This window comes from Metarhizium robertsii (assembly GCF_000187425.2).
Source record: "Metarhizium robertsii ARSEF 23 chromosome Unknown MAA_Scf_4, whole genome shotgun sequence".
NCBI classification, from domain to species: Eukaryota; Fungi; Ascomycota; class Sordariomycetes; order Hypocreales; family Clavicipitaceae; genus Metarhizium; species Metarhizium robertsii.
In genome coordinates, this window is record NW_011942182.1 from 3,367,672 (window position 1) to 3,380,970 (window position 13,299).

Here is a 13,299-nt window from a genome sequence, read left to right on the forward strand (position 1 = left end):
TTCTGTGGCAGGTTGTATGGGCGAGGAAATGCGGCTTGTCGCTCTCAATGGCAATGGGGTGTGGCGATTGTTAAATATTCGAGCACGTAGGAGGAGGCAAAGCACGTAACTACTGACTGAGTCATCCGACGTGAGGTCTGGGCTCTGCGCGACGTGGAAATGGAGGGGTCAAATTTTTGGTGCGGAAAACCCAGCCCCTCCTCCGATTGAAGGAGGGGCAGCCACGCGATCTCGCTTTGACATGCAGGGTTCATGGAGCGCCCTGGATGTCATGAATGACATGTGCGACAACATTGTAAGGGACCATCTCTAGTCGTCGGTCTGCCGTTTTTCAAGCATTGGAATCAAACCATGGGCCTCGACTGCTTTCCTCCCAGCTTTCCTCCCCGCCGCATTTTCATGTGAAAGCTCACAGAACCTCGCAGTGCCAGGCCAATGACTCTCCAAGCCTGCACGGAAATACACTCTATGCTCAAGTAAACACCAGATAGCGTCCAGTGTTCTCTCACCCATTATACATCAAGATTGCCCGGCTTTTACTCCGTTAGTGCACCTCTAATCGAGGGACCCTTGCCAACAGAGAAGACGTCAATCTGATATCCCCCAAACCCAAAAGCCCCACTGAGTCAGACTCCCTACCCTGACCACCTACAATATACGACCTCAATCTTTGTCATCGCCACCCTGGTCTCACCACCACTTCCACCACCCTTCCCCCCATATCCCAAGAGCATGCCTTCCACACCAGACCCCTTCGACGATGTTCTCAATCTCGAAGACAACTTTTACCAACGAGGCTACAGCCAGGGCCTTGCCGACGGCGAAAAAGCAGGCCGCATGGAGGGCCGCTCCTTCGGCATGCAGCAGGGTTTCGACAAGTTCCTCGAGAGTGGCCGCCTAGCCAGCCGAGCCATCGTATGGGCCAACAGAATACCGCCCCGGGCGAAACAGAGCCCAGCAGAAGGGGGCGGGTGCTCGGACACGCAGGAGGACAAGAAGACATGCGCATTGCCCTCGCTGCCGAACAATGCCAGGCTAGAGAAGAATGTGAGAATGGTGTACTCCCTAGTGGAGCCGGACACGTTGTCGACAGAAAATACAGACGAGGCGGTTCAGGATTTCGACGACCGGGTCAAGAGAGCCCAGGGAAAGGCCAAGGTCGTCGAGAGGATGGCCTCGTGAAGGCACGATTCATACTTTCGGTTGCGTGACCACCTGGCGTGGGATAAAATAATGTACGGAATACACGGCGCGGCGGCATATCTTTTAATGAAAAAACTAGTCTTGGATTCATCCGCTACAATAGTTTAAAAATGTGTAGAAAGCGTTTTTTGAATTCTCATCACAAAGGAGAACCAGTTCTATGGCCTCGCCGTGCTACATGTCGTATGTACAAGTCATCGCGCCCCTTCCAGCCCCCAGACACCATCTATATAAAAGTCCGGCAAGGGTAGCTAGGGGCAGTTAGCGAATCACTCTCTTCCTACAAGGAACGTACATCGCTCCGGTAACACTCACCCCTGGGGATATGTATTCTCCTCCGTCAGCTCATACTTGTACACCTTCCACGAGCCCGACGCGAGGCTCTGGCCGCTAGGCAGCGGCGGCAGGCCGTCCACAAAGACGTCCTTGCCGCTCGTCTTCTCGAGACACTTGGCCAGACCCGTCTCGCCCTCCTGCTTCGCCGCGACGAGCTGCTTCTCGCCCGCCTCGCCAATCAGATCAACCTTGGGTGCGGCGGCGCTCCCAATCGTCAGCAGGCTAGCCACGTCGGCCTGGTTCATGACGCTCAGCTTGGGGTAGTGGCGGCGGTGGTCGCGCTTCCAGTAGGGGTTGTCGGCGATGTCGCCGGCCGGCACGGTGACGGGGTCGTCGTAGGCCATGGGGTCGTTGCTGCCGGGTGGAGGGTTGCGGAAGTACGGGTTCAGCGGCACGCCGTTGGAGCGGTTGGCGTCAATGGAGAGGGCCTTGCGGATGGATTCCCACACTCCGGTGGACTGGACGGTTTGTTTCTATCGCGAGCAGACGGTGGTGTTAGCATGGTCGGAGGGACCAATTGATTGGGTGGCATGATTTGTGGTCGGCATTGGAGCATACCTTGGCGATGGAGACGACGCCTCCGGCAGCCTTGGCCACCGCTTGAGCCGACATTGTGACGTTGCGACAGATTGAGTGCGGTCGCTGGGATGGGGTTGACGGATAGACGAGCGTTTTGAGGTTGGATATGCGGTCGTGATCATTGGGTGTCGGCTTGGGGCCGGTGTTTTGCCGAGACGGCTTACCCTATACCAATTCCGTCGCATTTATTCACGGGACTGGCTGGGACTCGATCTCGACTCAAATAAGGTGCTCCCAGATCAACAAGCTATCGGGCGGGTTCCCTTGATATGTTGATGAGCTTCAGTTGGGAGTCTCTCGATCGTTAGACGCCAAACAATATTCATGCCAGCATTGCATAGGCAGGGCGTACTTGTACAAGCACCATGTGCCTACTCGTCGTGACCAGAGAACCGCGATATGGGAAGTACCAAGGGAAACACGATATGGAGTTAAGATTCATGGCTGCGCGCCAGCAAAACCGCTACATGGCGGCAAAACACAGGTTGCGTGCAAGTGACTCACTCCAAAACTCAAATGGCCGCACACAACATATTTGATAGTAATAAGTTCTGCGCTCATTGGCAATCCGTGATTCCTTTCCCCTCTTCCTATAACAAGAACCCTGATGCAACTGCAAGTTGGCGCCCGCAAACCAAACTACCCGCAAGACCTCGCGTCTGCCTCAATAGCTTCCTAAAGCAAGGTCTCATAGGTAAGACCCGTACCTCCGTGATTACAAAAACCGTGTCATCCAACCCGCGAGATCGCCAACCAAAGTCAAGACCCAAAGCGCACCATGAACAAAAACAAAAAGGGTAATTACTTCTTCAACTCCTCCACCAAAGCCTTGACCTTGTCCACGGTCCCGGCAGGACTGCCCGGCTGGGCAACAAGCACCTTGCCCTTCTTGTCAACCACAAACACACCGCGCTGCGTACCCTTGGGCTGCTTCTTGAGCCCAATGGCGGCGATGAGAGTGGCCTGCGGATCACACAGCAGCGGGTACGGGAGCTTCTGCTTCTCCTTGAACGTGGTATTGGCCTTGGGCGAGTCTGCACTGAGGCCGTAGATGGCGAGGCCGTCGGCGGTGAGAGGGGCGTAGGAGTCGCGGAAGAGGCAGACCTGGTTTGTGCCTGGTTTTGATACATCAGCGCCCCGCCAACATGTACATGAGAGGGTGACGCGCGCAAACGGAATGCGATGAGGAGCCAAAAAAAAAAAAAAAAAAACTTACATCCCGGCGTCGAGGCCTTGGGGTAGGTGAACAGGACAACGCCGCTCCCGCTCTCCTCGAGCAGCTTCTTCAACGTGGTCGTTTCGCCGTCGTTGGTCTGGATCTCTCCGCCGAAACCATCCAGGTCAATGACTTGGCCGACGGCGACTTTTTTGCTCGACGGCGCAGCAGTGGGAGGAGGAGAGGCAGCAGCAGCAGCAGCAGGAGCAGCGGGCTTCTCGTCTTCCTTCTTGGCCGCGGGCTCTGGCTTCTTGGACTTGGCCGGCCTGCCAGGCTTGGTGGCCTTCTTTGCAGCCGGCGCCGGGGCAGGCGGTGGCTGCGGTGCCTTGCGTTTGCGCAGTTCGACGGGCATGGTGGTGGCTCTCTGCAAGGCTGGCGACGCTGGCTTCAAATTCAAACAAGAGCAAATGGCGTGGGAGGGCGGCAGAGGTGTGAGAGAAGTTTGAAGGGTAAAAGGGGGCCGGATGGGAGAGAATCCAGCTTGCGCCAGGTCTTATCGGCGCGACAAGAGAGCGCACTTTGTCGCAAAGGACGTGGCAGAGCAACCGAAACCAGACATTGACACAGCACAACATTGAACCGACACCACACAACACCACAGAGGGCGGCGGGCGGCACAGGCCGTCTGGTCAATCATTGATGTCGGGTGCGCGTGCGCTGGGCGGAGCACCTCCGTCTGGTGGCCAAGCGACATCGAACATTGAACACTGGAACAGCCCCCGGCACGCTGGACGCAGAGCCCATGGTCTTTTTGCCCTCTCCAGCGCTGCCCCTTTCAATTTTCCCTGTCCGCTTCACCTTTCGCACATGCGTGCATCTGGGCTGCTGGAGGAGGCATCGGGTTGAAGTGTTCTGGACCGCCAGCCCCTGTGGCCGGTTATTCTGGTTGGTCGGGGAAGCTTGCAAAGTCGAGCTCCAATCCGGGCCGACGTGATGTGACGTGCTTGTGGGTGAGGCCTGCAGGGAGCTTGGGCCACCGGCATCCACACCAGTTGACTATATAAATATGTGTGCTCGACTGCTACCCGGCGCTTGCCTGGTGCGAGCTCCGGGTTCGACCCCCAGGCCTTGGAGTGATTTTTTTTGTTCAACGTCCCCCTTTCACTGTTCGCACAGCCAAGTTCAACGCCTGCGCCTGTCGTTTTCCAGGCGACCGTGGCCATCTTATGCCACCAGACCCGTTTGTAACTAAAACGAGCTTATAAACACCGGGTAAACAAAGCCCTCCAAAAAAACAGCATCCAGTACTCGCACCTTGCCGTTTCGCAAATCCCTGAACAGAGACTTGCACCACCCACCGTCATCCCGATCAGATCAACCGACGCCATTGTCAAATCTACCACGGGCACGCTCTGCCTTGTCCATCGCCAGTAGCGAGCACGCCCAGATCCTCGATTCACGGCATGGACCCTCGCGTACGTCCAACCCTGCCCTGATCCAACCGCCACCCTCCCCAATGCCAGCAAACAAAAACATGCGCGCACATCATCCTTACGCTTGGTAGAAATTCATGGCGCCCGTCGCCGCATTCACCATGGCAAGCCTCTTATTCGTGTAGGCGCCCCCGGGGCATGACCACGCACATTTGTACTCGACTGACCGATGTAGGTACACGAGGTCATCCATCAGAGCCGCCAGGAGGGAGTCGGGTCGGAGATAGCACATATAGATGCAAGGCCCAAATGTAAATGCACAACACATAGAACCCGAGATGTGGCTGTATTAAAAAAAAAACTCCCACGCCATGTATGTACAGGTAATGCTACACCATGCCCTGCCCACTCCGCCTTCATGTTCCCCTTGATGGTCTTGCGATATTTCCATGCTCCTCTCATGCATGCCCCTCAGTCTCTCAACACTCTTCCATCGCTCTCCTTGCTTAAAGTCTAGAATAAAGAGCAAGCGCGTCCGGACGAAGGCGTATTGTGACCAAATGGTCAAAAAAAAAAAATAACAGGCGGATAGATTTCCACTCCATAAACCAGGTTCGTCTATAGCTACAACCGTCTCCATGTGGGGGTATCTCGGGCTTTGCTCGTAGTATCAAGCAGCCACGTCCTCTGATAAATATGTATATATAGCATGTATGTGTTATAAAAAAGAAAGATGAGGTGTTTTTTCCGGGTCAGCGGTGAGGGCTCCATGTGAACTTTTGGCGACGCAAATTCCGCCTCACTGCCCACTCATGATTGGCTTTTGTGCATGTGCATCTTGGCCCTGCCCTCTTCCTTTGCTCGGTGGAGGAATCTCATGACGTATTCGTATGTCAACATTGTGACGGTGGCCGCGGGCACAGCACGCATCATGTTGGTCCCCAAGCCGGCGTAGAACGCCCTCCAACCCTCCTCCCGAAGGATCGTTCGAAACGTCATGACAATGCCGCGGTATTTGCGGCCGTCGACTGTGGGGTCCTTGGCCGGGTCTGGTGCGGCGATGCCCAGCCCTTGTAGAAACTGTTCACCGGCTACTGGCCGCCGTTGGGTTTGTAGTCGAGTTCGGATAACTTCATGCGGATAAGTGGCGCTGCTGGCCAGGATCTTGGAGAGCACCGATGCTGAGAGAATGCCGAACCAGTGTGCTTCTCCTGCACCCTCACCCATCCCCTGGCCTGTGAACTGGGTCTTGAGATATTCATACGTAGGAAACTGAACGGCCACGTGGGTCAATCCGAGGAGTGCAGGCGTGAGGCCGGAGTAGAACGATACTAGCCCCTCGGACGTGTACATTTTGCGAGCAGCGTCAAGCGTAGATCGATAGTGCCAGGGGTGGTTCAGCGTCGGTCTGGCAGTCGGGGTGTTGCCAGGCTTCGGAAACATATAATGTGCATGGTCTCGGGCAGGAGAGTGGCTCTGTGACATGAGCCGTGTTTTAATAACCCATATCGGATTGGTGACAATGGTGCTACTGGCGCCAGCAATGATGGAAGACCAGAAGTTGATCAGATGTGTGTTATCTGCAATCATGTCAGTAAAGGACAACCCACGGAATCGGGCCGTTCGACCATGGGACGAGCGGGAGAACCTACTAGAGTACTGGGCCATCCAGACCTTGCTCTTGTTATAGACGGTAAACCAAACTGCCCAGGTAGGCAAGTATCCCATGACAATGGGACCCAGACCACGATACATGCCCCGAATGCCCTCCTCCCTCCAAATCACACTGGCCGTGCCACTCAGACCATTATACATCCTCGGTTGTCCGACGTGCCGCCCATCTTGCAGCACTCTATACACACCCTGCGCCTGAAGCTTCGTCTTGATGACGTCAAGGGGACAAGTGATGACTCCGGAGGTGAATCCGCCCACGGCACCGGCCACGGCGTTGAACTGCGAGTCGGAGGCAGAGGCGGCCCATTTCTGAAACGGGGTCGGCCCGGCGTGGTGCATTGGAAAATCGGCCGAGGGTCGATATGAGGCTGTTGCATGTTCTGGTGACGGGGAAGCCCTGCCTGGTTGGGCGGATTGGTCGTGAGACATGCCCCTTCGTGTGGCGGCGGTGAAATGGCTATCTGAAACCTCACTGCCGGGCGTTTGTACTCGGGACTAGGGCACACGGCGCGGCGAGAATATCGATGAGAAGCGTAGCCCGACTCGGGGTGGATATTGGGGGCCGAGGCCTGGATCTCGTCCAACTTGGCAAGGCTCAAAGTCCCCCTCCCCGAGCGGTGGGAGTTGCGCGTTGTGTGTGTCCAACAAGTGTCGGGGTTGCTGGGAAATCACAGGCCGACCAGGCCGGGCCAGGTTCGACGGCGCCGCGGGGCGTCGCTGTGATTTTGAAAAGGAGAATAGCAGCAGGCAATGTCGCTGCTTTATAATCGAGAGCACCGCGCTTGAATCGCTTGAATCATTCGAGCCGATGCCGGTTGAAAGGGACTGGCGGATACTGCGGGGAACGCACCGAAACGCTCCCACTCGCAGAGACCGTATCCCACCTAGCGAACAGCCGCGGCCATTGGCCTTTTTCAGACGTGGAGAGGAACTCGGACAATGCAAGGGACCAAGTGAATGGTCGTGCAAGCTCGGGAGACTGGCGACAGGAAGCGACGACAAGTAGGCGGTTTTTCGCGGTGGTATGGGTGGTAAGTGTACGGGAGAGGAGGAGAGTTGGAGTGTGGTAGATTGTCAAGGTGAGGTCAGGGCCCAGAGTGAGGAAAAATGTGGGCACTAAACCTGGTGGAGCGGAGAGACATGACGAATGACGAGATCGCTAACATTTGGAGGGCTGCAGGCCGCTAACGGACCTGGACGGAGTTGCGCCCCAGTGCCCGCGGCGCGGCCTGTACGGAGCCCCGAGTACTCCAAATGTTCAATGCTGGATGGACCAGCCAGACACATGCATGGAGCAGTTACTCCGTACCAGCATCCCATCATTAAGGCTCGTCAACCGCCAGCGCTTGCCAGTCACAGCATGTGCTCGATATCAATTGGCCTTCTTGATGCTACGCCGTCGCCGTGCGCATGTGTATGTACATGCTGGCATCCCCTCATGCGTCCAGATACTCCGTACGCCGAGAGCGCATTGTCGTCGCGGAATATTTACCAACGCCGAACAGCGGAGGCGACGTGGAGGCGGTGATGCTTGTTTGAGATTGAGCAGTGTTTGCCAGCCGTTCTCTCATCCCACCTTGGCGTCTGGCTGCAGCCCATGATCCAAGACACCAGCACCATCTGACCAGTTGGCATCTTTACACAACGACCCTGTCCCTGTATGGAGGAGCGGGTGGCCTTATCAGTCTGGTGTCCATTACTCAATCCTGCATCATCGTGCAGCAACGTCGCGTGCTGGCCACCACGCCGCTTCGAACTCGGTAAAGGCATCCTCGTAGCTTTAAGGTCTTCGGCTCACGTGGGTACAAAACAAGGAGCGACGGCGCCCTGAACCCTGGGAATGGGTTCGGAGCTACGGTAAGGCGGATCCCGTGGGAACCGTCGACGGTCCAACATAGACATGGGACAAAGGCCTCTCTTTCTTGTTCAGTTGCCGAAAGCTGAGCGCGTGCAAGGAATGCCATGCCCCAGGTGCAGGGCGCACGTCTGGTGTCAACGCTGGGAGCAGCCAGTTGCAGAGCATGCCTCGGCTGCGTACTTGGCATTGTCCTGCAGTGTAGCACTCACAAGGGCAGTGATCAAATTTAGCTCCTGTGCTTTCAGGCACCGTTCTTGTCAGTGAAATCATCTGATTCCAAGGTGTTGCGACCACCATGTTCTGACGATTATACCCGAAAGTTGCTACCTGAGGTTTCAAGGAATGATGGCCCAACACTATCTAGGACATGATTGGAACACGATTGAAACAGGGACTCCAAGGGCATAAATCCCCAAGTAAATAAAAAAAGAAAGAAAGAGAAAAAGACAATAAAAAAAAGAAATATCCATCTACCCTCGCGGTATTTTATAAATCTGCTTCCCGCGACGCCAAACCTGGCATGACGCCAGGCACAACGGAAAAGCGTCCGTAATAAACGCCCCATCTTCCCATCACGTGCAAAGCCACCGTTTCTCTCCCGGGAGCTCATCAATCACGTGACATTCCGAACGGCTCCCCCCAATCATCGTCGCCGCATTTCACGCATCCCGGGTAAAAAAGGACAGCCCAGATCTCACTCACCTCACCTCTATATCTCACACTCCGACTCCTTCCCACAGTCAACCAGCCCCATTGCCCATCATGAGCGGCTACTCTCTGGCTCCCTTCATCCTCCGCCGCCCCTGGCTGGCCAACATGGTCATGCCCGCCGCCAACTGGTACGCCAATGCTGCCGGATACAAGAAGCTCGGCCTGAGGTACGCAACACACCCCCAACACATCCCGACTCCCGACTCCCAGCAAGCCCGCACCTTCTGGCCCCCCCAATCTCGCTCCCGCACGACGGACATGTCCCAGCAACAGATCGGGGCCAGCAAGAGGACGGCGTTTCGCACCAATGGCCTCCAATGGGCACCGCAGACCGTCAAACTGCCGCCGCGAGTACAAGGACCTAGCTAACCCCAGCACGACGCAGATACGACGATCTCGTCGAGGAAGAGCGCGAATCCACCCAGATTGCCCTCAAGCGCCTGTCACCCAAGGAGTCGTACGACCGCATCTACCGCATCCGCCGCTCCGTCCAGTGCAGCTACCAGCACAAACTGCTCCCCAAGGACCAGTGGACAAAGCCCGAGGAGGTGCGTCTACCCCCCCTCCTTGCATTGGGGGACGTAGGTCCGCTAACAAACGACAGGATACGCCCTACCTGCGCGACATCATCGCCCAGGTCGAGACCGAGCTTGCCGAGAAGGATGCCCTTGACTCAATGACCGTCGCGAAGCGACACTAAGGGGGTGGTTAGGATGTGGAAGGGCAAAAAAAAAAGAGGGAATACGGGGACGATTGGCAATACTGCGCGAGCAAGTTTTGCGCGACGATCAACAGACTTGACTGTCGAGTGTACGCTTACCGGAATTAGTTGTTAGTGGATAGACGTGCCTAAATGTAAAGGAAACGCGGCAAATCGCCTAGTGCAATATACAACTTCTCACATGTATCTTTTTCCGTCCCACTGGTTGTCCGACGAGAGGCGGTGCGGGAGAATGGACTTGGGAGTAGCATAAAATGCTACCTACAGTCAATGGTGGAATCGATTCGCCCATCAAGAAGCATACACTGATATGCTACAGTGTACCATAGAATAGAGCGCGATGACTACCTACAGTGGGTGTAGGTAGGTGCTTGACCTGGTTAAATACCTAGGTGCTTTTTGCCTCTGACTGCAGCTCAAATACATAAAGCAATCATCAAGTACCCTTTTGCGGCATCACTTGCAAGCCCCTGATCATAGACTCCCCGTGCTTCCGTGCACACAAAGTCTGAAACTGATTTAAAGGGCACTGGTAGTAATGATGCTTAATTCTTCTGTTGTACACTGCAGTGTGCTATGTAATAATGCCCCTCATTTCTCTTATTAATATGACACAGTCCACTTCTTCCCCCAACAAGTTCAAGAATTCTAGTCCCAAATCTTACATGCGCTGATAGAACAACAAGTACGCCACCTTGTTGTCTTTGATGTTGTCCTTGACCTGTTTGTCTTGTGAGGGTGCGTTGGCGCTATTGACTACGCTGCTCCATCTCTTGCCTCCGCTGGCGGAAGTTGTGACCTGCTTCCAGCCATCCTTGTCCCCGGAGTCTTCGTCATCTATTGCGCCAAAGCGGTTGGCTGAGGCACTCGCGGATGAGTTCTGCTCTTTGCGGGTATCCTTGACCTCTTCCTCGGCTCCAATTCTGGCAACCTCTTCGCTGCGGATCCGCTGGAGTACGGTGTCGTCCATGCGAATCCACTCTTGGCCGTCTTGCCGACGCACATCAACTGTGTAGTGGCCGCCGCTGGCGTTCTTTCCATGATGGTACACAACACTAATTAGTTTATACCGGGGCAAAGGCCCGTCGCCAATGTTTTGACGGCGCTGTCTGGAAAGCGCCTCACGCGGAATTTCAAGCTCCAAGGGGTATCCGATCTTCTTCCAAATCTTGATGGTGCCGTTGGCTGTGGCATCGAACTGGAAACGTTTGAGGTGCAGGATGAGAACTGGCGGCAAAGATTCAATAAAGACCTGTTTTGTGGCCAGTACATCCTTGCCCCGAGGGGAATTGAAATCTCCTTGGAGGCGCTCGGGCCTGGTAAGCCCTCTCAGGGCATCCACGACATTCCGTACATCGGGCGATCCAATGTCCAGTTGTAGCGGTTGGTATGGCTCTGTAGTAATAGAATCCTTGAGCCCCGGGACCCGGAATTCGGATCGCAACAGTCCACCAAAGATCTTCGTTATGGGTGAGGAGGTGTTTGATCCCGATGATCGACTGACGGCGGCTTTCTGCTTGCGGCCAACCTCAAGCCAGTCTCCTGAAGGCGCGGCAGCTTCGTGGTCAATAGACTTCTCGTCTGGAACTTGTTCTGTTTCACCGGGAAAGGACTTGTTCATAACAAGAGTGCATTCGTCATCCAGGGACTGAAGTAGGAAGCCAAGGAATTCCTCAGCATCTTGCTGGTGACCACGCTGGTATGTGTTAGCATAGATATCAACGTGGATATCCTCGCAATTGGAGCTATACGTACTCTCATGCTGGCAAATCGTGGAAGCTGCCTTATGGCTTCGTAAACGAATTCTGGAGTAAAGGGCTCGCCGTATAGCTCAAAAACCTGAGACTTCAAAGTGCTGCGAAGCTGCTTAGAAGACGACGCAGATGCAAGAACCTTGAACTCCTGCAAAAACATGACCCTTTTTATTCATGTTAGAATCTGATAAGAGCCGAGGGGCCGAAATCTGGCTTACATTGCATCTACCAGAGGTGTTTCACTCTTGAAGCTGTGAGCAGCCCTTTTGCTTACTTGATCGAGAAAGTCGTAGAAAGGAGCACAAAACATGAGCACTTGCAACACCTAGACAATGGTTAGTAGTCAGCAATTGGTGTGACTCTGAATGAGGACATACAGAATTCATATAACACATGTTGCCCGTGTTAACGAGACCACGAGGCTCAATCAACGTAGCCTTTTCAGTGCGGTCGACCTTGAAGGATCGGATGGCTTCCCCTAAGAGACTCCTGTTGGCCTGGGAGAATTTTGACCCAGGCATATCGGGAACTGTAGCAGCCTCGACTGCATCGCCATTGACCGATGTAGTAGTGCTAATACTGTTCAGGGTTGCCACGTTCTGGGCGGCCGGCTTCGCAAAGAGGTTTGCCCAGCTGGTTGGTGCAGCCTTTACCGGAGGAGCCGGCGCAATAGCCCGTTCGTCTGTCGCCTTAACATCCTCGGCCATGGCACTTTTGTCACTCTGAGAAGACCCCTCCCCATTTGGGGCGCTGTTGGCGCTGTGGCCGTTCGTCTTTTGACCGCGACCTTCCTCGTGTGCTGTTTCGGAGAGAGCGGGAGTCGCATCACAAGATGCGGTTGGGGACTGACTAGTATGGGCTCCTACAGCAGGCTTAGAGTCGGACTCGGCCGCCTCGCTTGCAGGTGGTTCAGCCTCTGTAGGAACTGCTTTGGATGCAGCAGCATCGGTTGAATCGGTAACACCTTCGCGTTGTTCAATGAGAAATGAAATGGGTTGCTCGTTGAGGGGAAGGAGCCTTCTTTTTGTTCGGGACCGGCGAGAACGTTGAGGAAAGAGAGCATCAGGCCTGGAGAACCAAGGAAGCTGGTTTCGGTGATTGTTAGCTCACAGAAAATTGCGCCATACCCGGCCTACATTGGCACGACTTACAGGAGGCCGAAAAGGCTGCTGCTTCAGCACCACGACAGGCTTCCTTGGCCCCGTTGGCTGTGGCGCTTCGGTAGGTTGTGGTCGAGGTTGTGATTGAGAAGGATCCCGTTGAGCAGTTTGTGGAGTGGGAGGCGTCTGGGGGGGAAGCGTCTGTGATGAATGAGTCGATGACGGGGTCTGCGGCGGGATCGGAGCAGGTGCTGGAGGAGGCCGATATGGCGTCGCGAGATTCGGTGACTGTTGATTTGGGCGCGGATAGTTCGGAGGGACGCTGACGCCTACCATGGGAATGTATTGATGCATGGCGGGCGGTGATCTTCCATACGTCTGGTAGGGAGCGTAGGTCGGTGATGGCACACCCCCGCCGGGGTATTGCGGAGGCATGCCATAATACTGTTGCTGCGGCGCATAAGACATGTAATTCGGATATATTGGGCCCGTGTGTTGATGGTGTCGCGGCATAATATGGTTCCTGGTGGTCCGACGGTAACCCGCGAGGGCTGCGACTGCGTGAACGGCGCTTTGCCTCAAAAGAAGTCTTTATGCCAAGGCCTGTAATGCGGTCGGAACTAGTTAAGCGGTTCGCATGATGTCGAAGAGGTGCGCGGTGCTGCTTAAATGCGAAAGAGCAAGGCTCATCAGCTAGGTGACACAGAGAAGACAAGGCGTTTAGCGACGCCCGAGTATATTTTTTTTTGACTTTAGTCGCCAACTCTTCAACCG

General features: G+C 55.0%; 6 protein-coding genes across 6 annotated transcripts; 2 read left to right on the forward strand and 4 right to left on the reverse strand.

Annotated features, from left to right (window-relative positions):
- Positions 1–732: 732 nt before the first annotated feature.
- On the forward strand, positions 733–1,182 carry MAA_03142 (DUF1715 domain-containing protein; the record flags this gene model as incomplete). Its single annotated transcript, XM_007821140.1, has 1 exon — positions 733–1,182. The coding sequence occupies one exon, from the start codon at positions 733–735 to the stop codon at positions 1,180–1,182; it is 450 nt and encodes a 149-aa protein (XP_007819331.1).
- A 332-nt stretch (positions 1,183–1,514) lies between these two features.
- MAA_03143 (NADH-ubiquinone oxidoreductase) lies at positions 1,515–2,151 on the reverse strand (the record flags this gene model as incomplete). Its single annotated transcript, XM_007821141.1, has 2 exons — positions 1,515–1,997; positions 2,098–2,151. 2 exons carry the CDS (start codon positions 2,149–2,151, stop codon positions 1,515–1,517), a joined length of 537 nt encoding a protein of 178 aa, XP_007819332.1.
- A 768-nt stretch (positions 2,152–2,919) lies between these two features.
- On the reverse strand, positions 2,920–3,686 carry MAA_03144 (Thioredoxin-like fold protein; the record flags this gene model as incomplete). Its single annotated transcript, XM_007821142.1, has 2 exons — positions 2,920–3,233; positions 3,335–3,686. 2 exons carry the CDS (start codon positions 3,684–3,686, stop codon positions 2,920–2,922), a joined length of 666 nt encoding a protein of 221 aa, XP_007819333.1.
- A 1,831-nt stretch (positions 3,687–5,517) lies between these two features.
- MAA_03145 (Mitochondrial substrate/solute carrier) lies at positions 5,518–6,720 on the reverse strand (the record flags this gene model as incomplete). Its single annotated transcript, XM_007821143.1, has 2 exons — positions 5,518–6,287; positions 6,360–6,720. 2 exons carry the CDS (start codon positions 6,718–6,720, stop codon positions 5,518–5,520), a joined length of 1,131 nt encoding a protein of 376 aa, XP_007819334.1.
- Positions 6,721–9,001: 2,281 nt separating this feature from the next.
- On the forward strand, positions 9,002–9,650 carry MAA_03146 (Cytochrome d ubiquinol oxidase, 14kDa subunit; the record flags this gene model as incomplete). Its single annotated transcript, XM_007821144.1, has 3 exons — positions 9,002–9,117; positions 9,336–9,498; positions 9,555–9,650. 3 exons carry the CDS (start codon positions 9,002–9,004, stop codon positions 9,648–9,650), a joined length of 375 nt encoding a protein of 124 aa, XP_007819335.1.
- Positions 9,651–10,332: 682 nt separating this feature from the next.
- On the reverse strand, positions 10,333–12,993 carry MAA_03147 (uncharacterized protein; the record flags this gene model as incomplete). The annotated part of the gene is made up of 5 exons (XM_007821145.1): positions 10,333–11,367; positions 11,427–11,589; positions 11,644–11,750; positions 11,803–12,510; positions 12,577–12,993. 5 exons carry the CDS (start codon positions 12,991–12,993, stop codon positions 10,333–10,335), a joined length of 2,430 nt encoding a protein of 809 aa, XP_007819336.1.
- Between the last annotated feature and the right edge of the window lie 306 nt (positions 12,994–13,299).